Here is a 19,469-nt window from a genome sequence, read left to right as displayed (position 1 = left end):
CAAATGGAACCGACCATCATGATTGAACATTGTTTCAGTGTTATTACTTATCCCCCCATACACACACCTAAAAATACCCGGGAAACACCGGGTACCCCCCTAGTAAACTATAAAATAAGAAAATCTATATTAAAAATAAAAGTCATTCGCCCCTAACTATCATGCGCTCATCTTTTTAACAAACGAGAAAACCGCTCGGAGAATGGAAAAGATATCCAGAAGAATAGAAAAGAGGAATAACACTTTTGTGTTCAATTAGACTTGCTTGAATAAAGTATAATAAATAGAGGGATATAAGTTAGTAGAGCATATATATATATATATATATATATATATATATATATATCTACAATTATATAAATGTGACTTTGCCTGTGTGTGTATGTGTTCGTTCGTTATGGATTTAAAAACCCTTGCACGTCCGTTTATGAAATTTTACACATAGGTTCTCAGTGTGTCTGGGTGTGTTTACGGGTACCTATTGCATCGGAAAGCTTTCCTAAATCACCATCAACTACTATTAACAATGCTTTTATTTATTTGCTATTTCCGATTTGATCGGCCATTTCTCCAATTCGTTGCCTAGCAACGGCGAGCAACGGCGACCAACGCTACTTAACCCTTCTACGTTATGGAATAGTTGCTACTACAACTGCTCCTACTAATACTGCTACTCGCTGCCGACGCACACATTTACATTTAACAAATTCGAGCAGACGGTAACTTACATTTTTTTCTAATTCAAACAAACAAAAAATTCATAACAACAATAATACAACATTGTTTATTTTTACATTTACATTACTTATGCATTTAGAAAGCATTTCTCAATATTAGTACTTTTCGCATTTAATCTTCTCATACTTTTATACATATTTATTATATCTTCAATTTTTGACACCTAATGTAGAGGTTTTCAAAACTTTACATTTTAATCCCAATATTTCTACGTTGATGTAACGGGGACTTTACAAATACTGATTGCCTTTTTCCTGGACATCCATTTTTTTCATTTGATTTTACACCATACATTTATACATATTTATACATATTTATTGTACCTTCAAATTCATTTATTTCACGTATATCTTACTTTGTTTTATTTATATAAATATAGAGGTTTTTCCAACTGTACATTTTAATCCCAATATTTCTACATTGATGTATTGGGGAAATTACACATACTGATTGCCTTTATTTTTATTTTATTTTATACCATACACACTACCTAAATATTGACTCTTTCAACAATTGTTTCGGCAGCATTCCATTTCAATTCCACACACACCCGCAGAGTAATTTCGCAACAATGCCACCCAAAAAAAATCAGCTCGGAAGGCGCACGAAAGCAGCAACTACTGTTAGGAACATCAGAGCAAGCCTAGACTACGATGAAGTAGAATTATTACGTTCTCGCGAAGCACAGCGCATGTCTCAGACCAGATCTTCTGAAACACTTACTCAACGGACTTATCGTTTATCTAGACATGCTGCAGCCATGGCTCAACTACGTTCTTCACAAACTGCAGAGATTCAGGCCAACCGTAGAGCAGCCAATGCTGCAAGTACCTCTTCTGCAAGGGCCAACGAATCTACAGAAAGGACAGCTCGGCGGAGAGCAGCTAACGCAGCCTCCACAGATTCAGCACGAGCTGCTGAATCTACTGAAGCGAGGGTCAGACGACTTGCCCGAGATAACACATCCAGAGCCGCCATTCGGTCATCTCAGCCACCAGAAGCTCGAAGGATACGAGTTCAGGCTGTTACTCGGAGATTTCATGCCTCTCGCGGCAACATATGCCCTTCACCGGAGTTTTGGTTACGCAAAGCATTGAACTATGACGCCAACTATGACTTCTCTACCCGGCAGGATCTTAGCATTGGTTCGATGAATTGCATATGTTCATTCTGCAAAGCTAAAAAATGGCCGGCAGAACCTCCAAGCCTATGCTGCTCTTCGGGTAAAGTTAAACTACCATCCCTACAGACTTTACCTCAACCACTGCGAGACCTACTTTTGGGCATGACTGATGAATCTAAATATTTTCGGAAATCCATTCGACTTTTCAACTGCTACTTCCAAATGACATCATTTGGTGCAAACATTGTCCGTGAAAGCGGCTGGAATCCCGCATTTAAGGTGCAAGGCCAAGTCTACCATCTAATAGGGTCCCTTTTACCTGATGAGACCGTACAACCATCATTTTTACAACTCTACTTCGTAAGTGACTACGTCCAACAAGCTGAAAACCGACTAGCTATTACAGCCGAGACAAACGACAGTTCGGATCGACGACAACTCAGTATTGTTTTGCAGCTTCAAGACATGCTCCACCAAACGAACCCATATATTCAAAGTTTCAAGTATGCACTACAGAATGTTCCTCTGCCTAATTTTTCCATCGTTATTAACGCAGACAAACGTCCTACAGGAGAACATGAGCGTCGCTTCAATGCTCCCACTTGCAACGAGGTTTCTGCAGTCATCCAGGGTGAGCACAACAACAAACGCGACATAGTTATTCATACTAGGGGTGGACGTCTACAGCGAATACATGAAATGCATCGATCATACGACGCACTACAATATCCCCTACTATTTCCTTACGGTGACGATGGATACCATTTTCACATACCATGTCAACAAAACTTGGGACAAACGACCATCAATCCCAAAACTATTACATGCAGAGCATATTACGCATACAGACTGATGGTTCGCGACGACGATTTCAACACTCTCCTTCGGAGTGGACCTCTTCTGCAACAATACATAGTCGACATGGCAGCAAAAATGGAATCTGAAAGGCTCCTATATATTCGGGTTCACCAAAAACAGCTTCGGTCGTCTTCATACATACATCTGCACGATGGCATGAGAAATGAAACTGACCCTAACACTGTTGGAAAACTGACAATTCTTCCGTCCACATACATCGGTGGCCCGCGTTATATGCATGCCCGCACACAAGACGCAATGACGTACGTCCGCTATTATGGCCGACCGGATTTGTTTATTACCTTCACCTGCAATCCATCATGGGAAGAAATACGAGATGAACTGTTTCTGGGTCAAGAACACTACGACCGACCTGATCTCATTGCCCGTGTTTTCCGGCTTAAATTGTGCAAACTCATGGATCTTATAGTCAAGGGTGAAGTCTACGGCCGAGTAAGGTGCCACATATTCACTGTAGAGTGGCAAAAAAGAGGCCTCCCGCATGCCCATATCTTAATCTGGCTGTGTGAACGGATTCAATCCACTGATATTGACAAAATTATCTCAGCCGAGATTCCCGATCCTGGATTAGACCCACAGCTTTACGAAATTGTCAAAGCAACGATGGTTCATGGACCCTGTGGTCCTGGCCAGAAAGCTCAATCATGCTGTAAAAAGAAATCGGTGTGCGCTTGCGGCTACCCACGGAGATTTGTCAATGCTACACAAACAGGAGGTGATGGTTACCCACTTTACAGGCGACGGAGTCCAGGTGATGGCGGCCATACGATGATAGTCGGTCGGAGCACTGTTGATAACCGATGGATAGTACCGTACTGTCCCTTGCTGACGAAAATTTTCCAATCGCACATCAATGTGGAGTTCTGTCACTCAGTGAAATCCATTAAATATATCTGCAAATACATCAACAAGGGAAGCGATGCTGCAGCGTTTGCTGTTCAGCGCGACGGTTCTCGAGACGAGCCATCTGCTCATGTCATTGGACGTTTCCTGTGTTGCGGTGAAGGTGTATGGCATTTTTACTCATTTCCCTTGCACCAAAGATATCCTGCAGTTATACAACTCGCTGTTCACCTTGAAAATGGGCAAAGAGTTTACTTTTCTGCCGGCACTGCTAATCAGGTGGTGGAGCATCCACCAGAAACTACGCTTACTGCCTTCTTCAAACTATGCGGCCATGATGAGTTTGCAAAGACGCTTTTGTATCCACAGATCCCTTCCTACTACACTTGGAATAACAAACAGTGGACTCGCAGGAAGTGTGGAGACCCTGTCGATGGCTTCCCAGGGGTTAAATATGATTCCTGTCTCGGGCGAGTTTACACAGTGCCACCACGTCAACATGAGTGATTCCATCTTCGTCTTCTCCTTCACGAAGTCCGTGGCCCTATAAGTTTTGATGACATAAAAACTGTCGATGGCGTCCTGTGTGAAACCTTCCGTGATGCATGCTCCCAGTTGGGACTACTTGAAAACGATTCTCAGTGGGATGCCGCCATGACAGAAGGAAGTCTATTCAAATCTCCCCATGCTCTACGGTCGCTCTTTGCAATTATGATAGTATGGTGTGACTTGAGCGATCCAAAACATCTATGGATGAAATTTCGTAACTTCATGACCGAAGACATTTCCAGAAGAGCCCAACTTGAGAATACATCGGTGGAGCAAGACTACTCCCAAGTGATTTACAATGAAGGGCTAATTTGCCTCAAAAACCTCCTTTTGGAAATTGGTGGTTCCACTTTACCATCATATGGCCTACCTGCCCCCATCTGCCATGAAGGGAATAGTTTGAGCCTAAATTTACTGCGTGAAATATGCTACTCACCTACAGAACTTAATGCGTACATTGCTGAGAATGAACCTAAACTGTTGCCTGAACAACTGAACGTCTACCATATGATCAATGAAAATGTTCAACAGAACCGTGGAGGAATATTTTTCTTGGACGCACCTGGTGGCACAGGAAAAACCTTTGTCACCAAATTAATACTTGCCCATGTGCGACGGAGTGGGGCTGTCGCTATAGCTGTTGCAACCTCTGGAATTGCTGCAACTTTACTCCCTGATGGCAGAACGGCACATTCAGCTTTAAAATTGCCCATCAACTACACACAAACTGAATTCCCAACATGCAACATCGAAAAGAATTCGGATAAAGCTGTTTTGTTACGCAGATGCAAACTCATCGTATGGGATGAATGCATGATGGCGCACAAAGTTGCGTTGGAAGCATTGAACAGGACCCTTCAAGATTTACGCAACTGTGACAACATCATGGGTGGATTAACAGTTCTGCTGTGTGGAGATTTCCGACAAACACTTCCTGTTGTCCCAAAAGGGACACGCGCTGATGCTGTTCAAGCATGCCTGAAATCGTCGATACTGTGGGATCAAGTTTACCATGTAAAACTCACAACAAATATGCGTGTCCACCTTAGCCGCAACCCAGATGCTGCTAATTTCTCTAATGCACTTCTGGAACTTGGTGAAGGACGTACTCCCACAGACACTGAAGATTACACAAATGTTGAACACATATCAACCATCGTTGAAACGCCAACCCACCTATACCAGGCAGTTTTCGAGAACATTCAGAAAAACTACAGGGACTTTGATTGGCTCGCCACGAGAGCGATTCTGGCTCCAAAAAACGCCTCCGTCAATGCGATTAACTACAGACTTTTGGAACTCATCCCGGGAGAGGAACGTGTCTATAAATCCATTGACCGCACACCTGATACTGCTGATCTGGCTGATTACACGGTGGAGTTGCTAAACTCCCTAGAACCACCTGGCCTGCCACCCCACATACTCCGACTTAAGGTTGGAGCTCCTATAATGCTCATTCGTAACCTCATACCACCAAAGCAATGTAATGGAACCCGCCTCGTGGTAACATCCCTGTCACCTAATATTATCGAGGCCAAAATATTGACTGGCTGTGGAAAAGGAGAGACAGTGCTAATTTCGAGGATACCCCTATATCCATCAAATCCAGACCTGGGCATTTACTTCAAGCGATCACAGTTCCCTGTGAAACTGTGCTTCGCGATGTCCATCAACAAATCCCAGGGCCAAACCTTTGACGTTGCAGGCATTCATTTACAGGAGCAATGTTTTTCTCACGGTCAGCTCTATGTAGCTGCCTCACGTGTGGGCTCACAATCCAAACTCTTTGTGTTTTCTCCTAAAACACTTGCTAAAAATGTTGTTTACAAAGAGGTTTTATAATTTTTCAACAATTTTACACCTCAATGTCTCCTCTCTATTAACCGTGTTTATTCCTTCTAAAGCTTTGCCAGCACCCAGTAAAGAATTCACTAACCTGGATTCTTTTTTGTAACAAAATGAAAACAATTTCATGTATTTACACAGTAACCTCTATGGAAAGAGAAATAGAGTGAAAATATGAATTTGGCAAAACCTAGAGTGCCCTTAAATATATTCAGAAGCATTTGCGGTCCTTATAATTCTTTCGTCTTTATTTGGTTGCCAACTCTGCATAATTAGATTCATTCTGATCAACCCTAAACAATTGTATTGGCTATGGAATAACATTTTAGCAGTACAACAGTAAATTATTTTTCTGTTTTTTGAACGTCCATTGAACAAACAACTGATCCTGAAGAAATTGCAAAACAGTCTACACACATATTAGTGAAAATGTGATTCAGAAGTTTCAAAGACATTGGTCTAAAAAACATAGACCTCATCAACCAAGCATAAGTACTATGCCCGGCAACATAAGGTAAGGAATTTTTTGCCATAGTTGACTAATTGTAAAACTATACAGCTACAACGACATAAATTCTTAAAACGAATAGATGGTCAATATTGAACCTGTGGTTTCTTTCGCATAGAGTTAAAGAAATCATGGCTCCCAAAACCTTACCATAGTATTTGGTTTTGAGCTGGAAGAATAGCTGCTAAGGGGACAAATCAGATGTGGAAGCTACATTGATCAGTAAGACGTCAATATAACCAACTTTACTAAAATAATTTAAGGATTACAAAAAAAAAAATACTGAATGTACAGACAATAAGCATTAAGATGGCATTAAATCACCCCCCCCCGAACAACGTCGGGTAATACTGCTAGTATATATATATATATATATATATATATATATATATAATGATTACATTAAAGTTTAAAATACAAAAGTGAAATAAGGTGCTTTATTTAATCTGTATGGCAAAAGATTCCTTTCCAACGCGCCCTTGTCATATAAAAGAACGCACTGTTCAGTTTATATCTTATCTTAATGTCTGTCCGGTGATAGTGATTTTAATTTTAGTTTTAAATTGAAAAGTTTAATATCATCGTGCAATTGGTCTTTAAACAGAAACATTCACTTCGAAAGCATCTCTCTCATATCAAAGAACCCACAGTTGATTGTCAGGCATTTCGCGGGGGGGGGGTTGTAATAAAACTTCTTAAAGGCATTTGCGATTTAAGGCTGTGTGAGAAATAACCTGTTGTCAAAGCCGATTGTTCTTTCTTACAGAATTATTACATCGGATAATTTCATCGAATCCTTTCATCGGATCATTTCGATTATCGATAATTATCGTTGACATTCCGATACAAAATCTATCTATGAAAACTGCCACCCACAATTACCTTCGTGTAAAATTTTATAAAACTAGGCCTAGACATTTTCGGGTCTATAGGGAACGAACTTACAGAAATACACAGAGACAAATCTCTCTCTCTCTCTCTCTCTATATATATATATATATATATATATATATATATATATGTATATATATATATATATATATATATATATATATATATATATATATATATATATATATATATATATATCAAGGCCCGGATGCCACTGCGGGATAAGGGTTACTGCGCGTACAGTAATCAATAGGATAATATCGTAGTAATCGCTAATAATGAAGATCTGAAAAAGTGGCTTACTTAAGGGGGCGGTTCAACAGGAAAGTGTTTATGTTGGACTTGAAGACATTCAGATTGTAGTCAGGTAGGAAACAGGCAAACGGGAGAGAGTTTCACGGGCATGCACTTCTACGGAAGAAGCTTTGTTCATGGAATCTATGTTTTGATTTAGGCACAGATAAGGAGTGGGGAAAATTACTGACAGTGGTTTCAGATAGACGGGTGTTTTGTGTGAAAGATTGGCGAGAGGGACAGGAGTTTGGAGCTCAGATGAGCACTTACGATATACATATATTTATATATATATATATATATATATATATATATATATAAATGTATATATTTACATACACACACAATATATATATATATATATATATATATATATATATATATATATATATATATATATATATATATATACTGGAATAAACTTAATTGATATTCCTGGACTTATGTGTTTTTTATCTTTCACAACCCATACTGATTTTGTAAAGCTGCATCACGTTTTTCTGTGTGTAATTTTGCAGTTTAAGTTGCAGACAAGTGGTTGGAATCTTTTTTCTGGGTCCAGTTGCTCCTATAATTACCTTAATGATAGAGATCTTCTTAAGATTCCCGATTTTATTAAAAGACATTGGCATTTCCTTATATTTTTCTTTCTCAGCTCTATTTAACCTAGCATCATTAGAGACACTTCTACGGTCGGTTTTTTCTCCTTGTTCCATATTATGTCATGTTTTCTGTCTCAGTTTCTGGGTACTTAAGTTTACAAATTCCATAGTTATAGTGAGGGCTGTATGAATTTATTTATAAATTATATCCAATTATTTTACGTGTTGATGCCTTCAATTAGTGACGCCAATGCTCTGTCGTTATAATCGCGTATCAAGTCTCATAGTTACATCTTTATTTCATGCAGGAATTTAATTATACTTATTAAGGTATCTCATTGGCATGCCGTACAATATTACTAGAAACCTGCGCGGGTTTTGCTCTGATGTGACACATCTCAGCTTCTAAATATTCCGGGAGGTATGTCCTAATTCCAAATGTACTTTATCCGCTATATTTTTAATGTAATTCTTGCTTTCCTCCATGTTATGTAAATGTTTCAGATATTTTTAGTTTAGTTTTGGTTTTAGGTACTTCATCTGTACAGATCTTCAACGCATCTTACCAATGTCTATATAGTTTGGATTGTCTACCCTGTTCTAGCATTTTATCCGTGACGTCATAGTTGGGGAATGTTAATCGCAAATCTTAGTTACTTGATATCATATTCTCAACGTTTGCCTACTTGATTTTCATATTTCATTTGAATGTCATGCTACAGAAAGACATCAGCCTTTTTATAAAATGCTATGCGATTTATGATTTTTCATCGGTAACAAACTGGTTATTTAACGTAAATTCTCGGTTGATGTGTATCGAGGTCTGCGACAATCATTCCACGTGATAAACCACCGCAGAACAATCGCTAATATATTTCTCTTATTATCCATTTATTGCTTTCATCAATCTTTTCCTGTCATCTAATAACCCACGAGAAATAAAACTAGACAAGTTGGTATTTGCTTATTTCTAGGTAAATACACCTTATTGTTATTAAATTATGTGTCTGGCTGACTTCATACTCGCAATGAAATGATTTGCTTAAATGACAGGTTGTCAACACTATGCGAATTGCTTGAGAAAAAAAAAATAACCTACCGGCTTAAACGCCGAAAGGAGGCGGGGGCAACATGACAAATAAATATTTAACGAGTTATCTACAGCAAAACAACAATGCACACAAGCATATATATCGTGCATATAATACTATCTCGTACAGCTCACAGAAAAACGTATATATAACCGTGGTTTGTTCAAAGGATCGATCTAAAACTTTTTTTTTAACAAACAAGTTTTATATTTTAAAACACTGTTCTGTTTGTGTTCGAGGAATCATTGTTTCAGAAAATTCAATATATGTTTGACTTTATCGTCTGAAGAGTTGGCAATATTGCTGTTAAAGTTTTTATTCGAAAAAATTTTACTGTTGGAATCTGTATTTTTCTCACTTATCAATTTTCAGTAATTGCAATATATATATATATATATATATATATATATATATATATATATATATATACATATATATTAACGTACACATTGAGTGTTGTACTATAATAATAAATATATGCATGGACATATCTATAAAAATACATACAGGTGTATATACACACACACACATATATATATAAAGGTCTTATAGTATATATATACATATATATATATATTGTGTGTGTGCAATAATGAAATTGTTTTAATACATCAAAAGCCAGACTTATTTTTTTAAACACGTCACTATATTCATGCTGAAATTGCATTGCTAAAACAAAGAAAACAGAACCATTAACAAATTCCCTATATATTTTTTCGGCTATCAGTTCGTGCGTGACACCATCGCGGTGAAGGGCCCTCTAAGCGCTAGCTTTCACATCTCAGTCGTGTCTCGCGGCGTCCGTTCCGTTGATTGGCATCAACTCATATCGGAGACCTAAATCCTTCTTGATCTATACCATGCCGCAGCATACAGTAAACAGCTTTCGACCACAAGCTATCCTCAAACAGTCGCCAAGTGTCGTCAACAGTCACACCACTAACTCTTAATATATTGTTTCCTTTGTCGTGCTATTTACATCTACAACTCTTTGGATTTTGGTTAATTACACATTTCCTATTTTCTTTATACTTCACACACACACACACACACACACACACACACACACATATATATATATATATATATATATATATATATATATATATATATATGCTCTACTAACTTATATCTCTCTATTTATTATACTTTTTACTCGTTTTTTTTTACTCTCCCACGTTTTTGGGGGACAGGTACATATGATACATATATACATTATTCAAGCAAGTCTAATTGAACACAAAAGTGTTATTCCTCTTTTCTATTCTTCCGGATATCTTTTCCATTCTCCGGGCGGTTTTCTCGTTTGTTAAAAAGATGAGCGCATAATTGTTAGGGGCGAATGACTTTTATTTTTAATATAGATTTTCTTATTTTATAGTATACTAGCGGGGGGTACCCGGCGTTGCCCGGGTGTTTTTAGGTGTGTGTATGGGGGGATAAGTAATAACCCTGAAACAATGTTTAAAAATCGGAAAAAACAAATAAAAAAAAGAAAACAGCGAAAAAAACACCGCTGTGTGTATAGGGGGGGTAAACTAAAGAATAAGCGAAGTAAAAAAAAAATTAAAAAAAAACGTTGCCCGCGTGTCTGAAGATGTAAAAGAAGAAAAAATAGTTTTGGTCGTGAGGCTGGATTGAACCCGGAGGTGAAACTAACTCCAACCACTTAACTTTCTAGACTAAGTGTAAGATGAACTGATTATAGTGTTAAAATAAGGGTTATAAAGCGAGTGAAAGAGGTTGGATTGACAGATAGCCACTAAATGAGGTCTTCGCTCGAACGTTACGAGATAACGTAGCAGTATTTTATTTTTTTATTAAATTACGTATTTCGTTTCCTGTCTAGAAATCTCTCTCCATCTGTTTGTCTCTCTCTGTTTGCGTTTGTGTATGGTGTTTCTCTCTCTTTCTCTCTCTCTCTCTCTCTCTCTCACACACACACACACACACACTTCGTCTTCCTTACTCTAAAGACTGGAAAACGGCGTCCGGCTGTTTTTATTTTTAAAAAACTTCGATCGTTAATATTTGTTGGAAGCGTATTTTTTTTTTACTTCACATGTCTGGCTTGTTATTTTTCGTTTAACTATCGTATCTAAATATTTTGAATGTGCTAATAAATTTGGTAATATTGCCATAGCGTAGAAGTTCATAGTTTAGCTTTAATTAATTTTTTTTTTACCGATAACAACATTTTTGAATTGTAAATTCAGACCGCCATTAGAGTTTCCTGACGTCAAGATGACGTGACATAACTCAACGGGTTTTAAATACAAGTTGACCCAAAATCAACGGCCGCGTGTATACTTTATGTAGAAGAGTTAGCGCCCGTATTTTTGGGGGTCAGTAATAAATCGATTTAAAAGTAGGTAATGTTTAACATTAAAATGTCACTTTTTTGGGGGCCCCATCCCTGCAGAAAATCGATGAGTTGACGCACTTCTGATGGTCATTTTGCGCGAATTTTTCGATATTTGTCGTCTGGAAGGTGGGACTTTCATATAAGACTAAGTTTGTGAATTTCTAGCGGACAAACAAACATACATACATACACACAAACATACATACATTTTCGCTTTTATATATATATAGATTTCTTTTAGTTTTTTGTTAGTTATTAAATACTGTTAGTGTATTTGCCCCGGTGTTAAAGGATTTCCAGTTAAAAAGGGGCAATGAAAACTTTAAAAAATCAAAATAAACTATAAATACATCAAACCTCAAAGGAAAAGAAAAAGAAAACGATAACAACAATCACTCCTCATGATAATCGGATGAACCAATAGAGAGGGTTGGAGAAGAATATGACTAAACAACATCTTTTTGGTGCCATTTCATACGATATGCCAGCTGAAATAAAAAAGACCGATCGGCGAATGGAAATGTGGGAGTGTGTATACGAATAGCGCTATAGATGTATACATATATACGTATATATGTGTATATATATACATTTGGATTTATACATATTTATCTATCTTTCTCTTTAATTTATATATCCAAATATGGGTTTGTATTACTGTACACATAGATTCGAAAAAGTTGTCAAAAAACAAATATATAACAAATAAATGTTATCAAAGGCAAGATAAGTTAGTTTTCTACCAAACTGGATTTATTTTTTGTGTTTTTATTCAATGTAACATGTTTATTCAGCTCGAAAAACATACAGTGTTTACCGATGTATTAGAAAATTCAAAAATGGCGGCCGACTCTCTCTTAAACGTGGTAAGTTCGGGAAAAGGTGTTATAAATAATAAACTAGACATAATACTGTTAGAAATTTGAGCAATATATATTACCGTTAAATAGGTTGACATATATTCGATGTTTTTTAATAGTAATTGGTCTAGTTTATTATTTATAACACCTTTTCTCGAACTTACCGTGTTTAAAAGAGAGTCGACCGCCATTTTGAATTGTCCAATACATCGGTAAACACTGCATGTTTTTCGAGCTGAATAAATATGTTACATTGAATAAAAACACAAAAAATATATCCAGTTTGGTAGAAAACTAACTTATCTTGCCTTTGATAACATTTATTTGTTATATATTTGTTTTTGACAACTTTTTCGAATCTATGTGTACAGTAATACAAACCCCTAAATATATTCACGCGTATAAATGCAATATATATATATATATATATATATATATATATATATATATATATATTACTGGCTATTTGTATGCACATGTAGAAGTATGCACACGTATATTATTACATTTGTATTAAATAACTTATTAATTTGCACGAAAAGAAATTCTCAAATGGAAATTTGACTTGGTGTTATTTTGTCACTTAAATACGTCAATATGTAAGATTTAAAAGGCGAAACACATATCATTGCACTTGTTTACGTTATAAACATTTTTTTTTTCCTTTCGAATAAATTTAAATTTGCAACTTTTTGCCGACATGGGTTCGTCATATTAAAGTTGCAGCATTGATTTATATTCGAATCGAAAATCATAAAAAATATTTCTCACTTTTCATATATATATATATATATATATATATGTGTGTGTGTGTGTGCGTGTGTGAAAACTGGAAATATTTTACATGATTTTCGATTCGAATAGGAAACAATGTCGCGACTCTTATATGACAAAACGAAAACCTGCACACAAACACACACACACACAGACACACACACACATATATATACATACATATATATATAATATATATATACATATGTTATAGATATATATATATAGAGAGAGAAGCAGATAGAAAGGGGAGTGGAAGAAAGAGTAATAGAGGAAGAAGAATTCAATGCATACCGCAGAAACCTTTAATTTTCACTTAAATTTATCTTAAATAAGTTCTTTAAAACACTTAAATACCTACTAGACAGAGTTTTGGAGTGGTTAATGTTTACAGAGATTCTCAGGAAAAAAAAACTAGCAGAGATTGACCAGATTTGATGTAAACCCTTACAAATTACTGAAGACAACCTAATATTCTGAAGCCCAAAATAAATTTTCCAGTGTGGTTACTCAACATTTGCTTCTACTTAAATCTAATTTATTTCTATAAGTTATGTTGTCTATATAAATAACGTTTTGTTCAAGCATTGAAGATGAATTCCAGTCGATGAATCAATCAAGATTTTTATATAGAAAGAAAAATATGCTATAACATTTTAATCTGATCCTTTATTAAGAGAAACATTAACCATCGTTACTTTTTTGCTATACCATCCACCAGTAATAAAAGATCTGAATAAGTTTGTATCTCATAAGAAATTAAATGTTAAGCTCAGTAAGGGACCACGCGATATTTGAGAAGTTCAAAAGAAGTATTGTCATTTGGGATACTAACTGTTTCTTAGATTCCATCTTTCTCCTTCTTGGTCTCTGTCACTATGTCACGTTCAATGGCTATGTTGTCTAAGTACGTAGCTGCAATCATAATGTATGGTATATAATTATCATTAACTGCTCTGTATGATATATGTTAACCTGGCTTGCTGCTGAATTTAATATTCAACATTGTACATACCGTAACTTTAGTGTGTCGCATTGTATTGTAGCAACCGGATCTTGTTATGTTCAGAGAATGAGACGTCACGATCATCGGATATGTATAGAACAAGTAGACAAGCTCATTGTATTTGTAAATAAAATTTGTTCGCGCCAGAAACATTGAATGAATTACGGACGTCCGGGCGTTCGAATGTCCGGCGATGTCTGGTATATATCTTTTCCCCTCTCTAGATCTCTCTAGTCTCTTTCAGCATCTAAAAAGGGCGATAATTCTAACTTATTTATTAGAGTTATCCCCCATTGTTTGCTATACTACCTCCCCTTTGGAATATTATGCATGCTTTTAGGATGTTTGATGTGGATCTATTTGTAAAGTTGAAGTTGCTTTGCACTTTGTTGCGTCCTTCGTGTCGGCCGGTTTCTTTTTATACTTGATTTGTTTACTGCATGTTGCTTAATAACTTTCAAATGGGTCTAGTAAAACATTCAATGGAATGGTTGTATGATATAATTGTCTTTTTTAACGGTGTAAATTACGAGGATGATTTGCATGTCTGACCCAAATAGATAATTGTACATCAACATCATAGATTACATTACCACAACGACGTACTATGTGATTTTTGTCCGATTTTACCATCTACCGGTTCTAGATATGACCTTAAACGATATCCGATGGTAAAACCCCAGTTTGCGGGTTTTGGAGAGTGTTGAACCACCCTTTAATTGCCATTGTTCCCAGGTCCACCCTGACCCCGACTGGTAGTACCTGTTAGGGTCCCAACTATGGTTTAAATAAAAACCGATAAAAACAATATACTCTATTAAAATAGTGTTCTTCAAAATCACAGGATTCCGCATTTAATAACTTGTAAAGGGTTGATATGCCGTAAAACAAAAACAACCAACCAACCTGCGTTCTGAAATCTCCATACTTCTCTTTATATCTCTTGTCTGAATCAAACACCTCTTTCTCTTGCTACACCTCTTAAGTGTACGCTTAGCTGCATAAACAGAGTACAAAACCTTCTTCGAAATCTAGTTGGGGAGGATCTGTTTTGCTTTATTAATTTCCCTTTTTCACAGAAGAGATTTAGGAGTCTATTTTTATTGTATCATTACCTTTGGGGTAGATGTTAAACTGAGCTTCCACTTCTGGTAACACTTCACAACAAACACTTGTCTAGCTAAAACAATTATAAACAAAGTTTGCCATATTCAATCTGGTCAAAAAATTTAAAAAAAATAAAATATTAATGTTTCGTACCTCAAACTGTCCGTATGTAAGATACGATACCTCGTGGATGTTTCCCATCTGAATATAACATGGTCGTTTTCAAGTTTAACGTCAATAGGTAAAGCTTTAACCGTTCTTTTATATGATTAAACCCTACCAAAGTTTAACCATTACTTTTGGCGATGTCATCTCCAAAACATTAATTAACACTTGTTATAGAGTGGCCGAAGAGCATTGATAAATGGCAAACACCAAATACCAAAAAAAGACAAATAGTTTTAAGATGTGATATTGTTATGATAAACTGATGTTTTTGAGAAACTCTAAACCATTTTCCGGTATCCATTTTGTATCGTCCATTTTCGCTACTGATACAGATCATGTACCGACTGACCTTTAACAATTAATTTGTTTTGGTTGACTTGGCTATTTTCAAACAAAGAAATTAGGAGCCAAGATTTCTGGATAACAATTTATAAGAGAGAATAGCCAAAATGACGCTGGTAATTACAATAGACTAACCCGTGGAATTCTACAATAAAAAGGTTAACAAGTTCGAAACAATAATTAATCTTTCAAAACCTACCCTGTACGTTCGGTATAAATATACTAGTATTTTAAACGGACGCTGGAATAATATACATTTTTTCATTAACAATATAAACTTTACCCAAATAATATTTTCTACACAAAAATATGTGCAATATTTTAAAATCATGACTTCTTATACAATAATATTAGATGTGACTGGGGTCAAGTGGTTAACGACACGAAATAACAACCTGGGTGTTTCAAGTTCAAATTTAGTTCGTTCCACAAATACCACATGATCCTGCACATAAGGACCTGATGTAATTTAAAAAAAATAATTATGACTACACATATATCGGGGAAACCTATGCCAGCTATAAATCTTGGAATTTATACGAGAGCATGACAATTTTTTTTAATGAACTAGCAAGCCGCCCGCGTTATCCGGTAGTAGACCACTCATAAATATTTCAATTCATGCAAATAATTTATTTACTATTAAACAGGCAATTCTCCAATGATTATTATCAAATATATAGTAATTATCTAAAAAAAAGCTCCTATATGATGGTGTACCATGTTAGCATACAGCCATATTGTGTCAGGGAGGTTTTATCTAAGCGTGTCGTGTAACTGTTTGTGGCGTCTCTTATGTCTATTGTGGACTTCTTCACTCTCTGAACCCTAAACTATCATGTTGCACGCTATTTATGGTCCGTGATCATCTAAATGTCTTGCATGCGGGTGTGCTAGACATAACATAAACACGTGTATTTCGACATACCTTTTTAACGTGTCAACTGCATCGTTGATCTTGTGGTTCACCTAGAAATCATCTGTTCTTGGAGGGAAGCTAAAACCTTTAGACGAATGCAATTTAACCCCAAGACGATGGTTAGTTTTATATAGTTTTTTTTTACTAACTTTCCAGATATCGACTGCAGAAGAGTGGAAAGTGAGTATCTTTGCTTGGGTTGTTTATTATAGTCTCCAATCTTGAGACACATCAGCTCCCTCCACCCATAAACGCGTCCGCTCTTCTCAACATCCAAATTCCAACGACTCTATGGCCAGCAATATGAACACGTGACAACAAACACGCCCTTCCTGTCAGTTCTTTTTAGATTTTCCAGTGTAATATATCTATATTCACCTCAATATGTTTTGACAAGTGTTATCAAAACATAGCTTCACATCTCATCTCTTGGTTACCTCGCCAGTAGAATAGAAAGATAAATAGATCGACATTGATAGAAATCTAAATTGATAGATATACATAGATATATAGATAGATGGACAGACATATAAATAACAGATAATATGTCGTGCTCCACAACTGTATTACAAAGATATGAAAAATATGACTTTTTACAATATGCTAGAATATATATCAGAACCCTTAGCGCCCCAACCTTTCTCATTATATATATATATATATATATATATATATATATATATATATATATATATATATATATATATATATATATCACCAGCGTCGTGTAAGCTACTAACATATGTATACTAAAACGTTAAAAATCTTAATCTATCATGGTTTTAATTTCTGCATGCGAAAAGGAAATAACGAACCTAATATATTATTTAATTACCCTCCAAGGTCAACTGTTTTGCTATCAATTTTTATCCATTATCTGAAAGTCATTTTGGCAAAAAAAAACAAATTAGAAGTGTGCTACATATCAAACTTTGTATGCCCAACATTCAGAGAGATCTGAAGACACTTTTTTCACATATACTAACACTGTCATATATATATATATATATATATATATATATATATATATATATGCATATATAACTACTTAATTTACTCACATACAATTAATATACGACAGTATAGATTTATGCGTTAACTTTAAGTATTTACTTCAAAAGTGCTCAATACGTTGGTAAAGCTAGTTAGTAAGTTATAAAATATATATGGCGATTAAGCTACACGGAATATTCAGTGTAGCTTAATCGCCATAATTATATATATATATATATATATATATATATATATAGTTAAAATATAATTACTCATTGACACGTGCTTCATCGCTATGACTCATCTGAGTGACTGAACCTAAGTGTCAGTGGATAATTATATTTTAACAATAAATATGCAGCTGCTATTTTGCTGTGTAAATTGGTCAAAGAGAAAACTATCCCCAACTTGCATTAAGGTAAAAATGCACTTCCGTATAAATAATTGAATATATTCCAAAGTATCGTAAAACAAAAACAAATAGCCCACACACAAACACACACATATATATTTATATATATATATATATATATATGTATATATATATATGTATATACACACATATATATATATGTTTGTGCGTGTTGTATATATGTGTATATATTAATATATATATGTGTGTGTATATATATAGGTATAGATACATGTATATACACTTGTGCCCGATATTATTCATACCCCTCGGATCTTTGAGATTTATCTAAGAATATTGCTCAAACCAGAAGGTAGACAATATTAAAGGGATTTCAAACAATAAATCAAGCATAAGCATTTAATTTAAACTCAACAAATAAATAAATTATGCAAGTTTGAAACATTATACAAAGAAAAACAATAATGGCACTAGTTCAAAATTATTCATACCTCTCTTACTAATAATCAATAGCATGCCCTTTATTCTTAATAACTGCCTATAACCGTTTGGGATATTTATCAACAAGGTTTTTACAAGTATCAACACTGATTTTTGACCATTCTTCAATGCAGTAGTTCTCCAAATCCCTCAAATTTCTAGGTTTCCGCTTTTTAACCTCAGTTTTCAATATGTGCCAGAGGTTTTCGATAGGGTTCAGGTCGGGACTCTGGCTAGGCCATTCCAAAACATTAATTTGATTATCCTCAAACCATTTCTTGACTATTTTGGCAGTATGTTTTGGATCATTATCCTGTTGAAGGACCCAGTTTGGTCCTAAATGGAGCTTCTGCGCATCCTGTCTAATGTTTTTCTGGAGTATCTCCAAATATTTCTCCTTCTTCATGGTTCCATCTATCTTGACCAAACTACCTGGACCACTAGCCGAAAAGGAGACCCAAAACATTAGGCTACCACCACCATGTTTCACCGTGGGTATGGTGTTCTTTGGGTTGTAAGCTTCTCCTTTCTTCCTTCAAACGTAGGAAGCATCCATATGGCCAAACAATTCAATTTTTGTTTCGTCAGTCCACAAAATACTTGAGAAAACGGACTCTGGAGAATTCACATGGGTCCTAGCAAACTTTAGACGTGCTGCAAGGTGTTTTCCGGTGTGCAATGGAGTCCTTCTTGGTCTTCTTCCTTTCAGACCATTTTCA

General features: G+C 35.7%; 2 protein-coding genes across 2 annotated transcripts; both read left to right on the top strand.

Moving 5' to 3' along the window:
- The first annotated feature begins 1,309 nt into the window (after positions 1 to 1,309).
- Positions 1,310 to 4,090, top strand: LOC145292382 (uncharacterized). Its single transcript, XM_080138711.1, has one exon. It carries the CDS (start codon positions 1,310 to 1,312, stop codon positions 4,088 to 4,090), a length of 2,781 nt encoding a protein of 926 aa, XP_079994837.1.
- Positions 4,091 to 4,237: 147 nt separating this feature from the next.
- Positions 4,238 to 5,974, top strand: LOC145292381 (ATP-dependent DNA helicase PIF1-like). The gene has a single exon (XM_080138710.1). The coding sequence runs from the start codon at positions 4,238 to 4,240 to the stop codon at positions 5,972 to 5,974; it is 1,737 nt and encodes a 578-aa protein (XP_079994836.1).
- The last annotated feature ends 13,495 nt before the right edge of the window (positions 5,975 to 19,469 follow it).

This window comes from Euprymna scolopes, chromosome 13 (genome assembly GCF_053919585.1).
Source record: "Euprymna scolopes isolate OS-2025 chromosome 13, ASM5391958v1, whole genome shotgun sequence".
Taxonomy (NCBI): Eukaryota; Metazoa; Mollusca; class Cephalopoda; order Sepiida; family Sepiolidae; genus Euprymna; species Euprymna scolopes.
The sequence above is the reverse complement of the archived record's forward strand: the minus strand, read 5'-3'. Positions and strand labels throughout refer to the sequence as shown.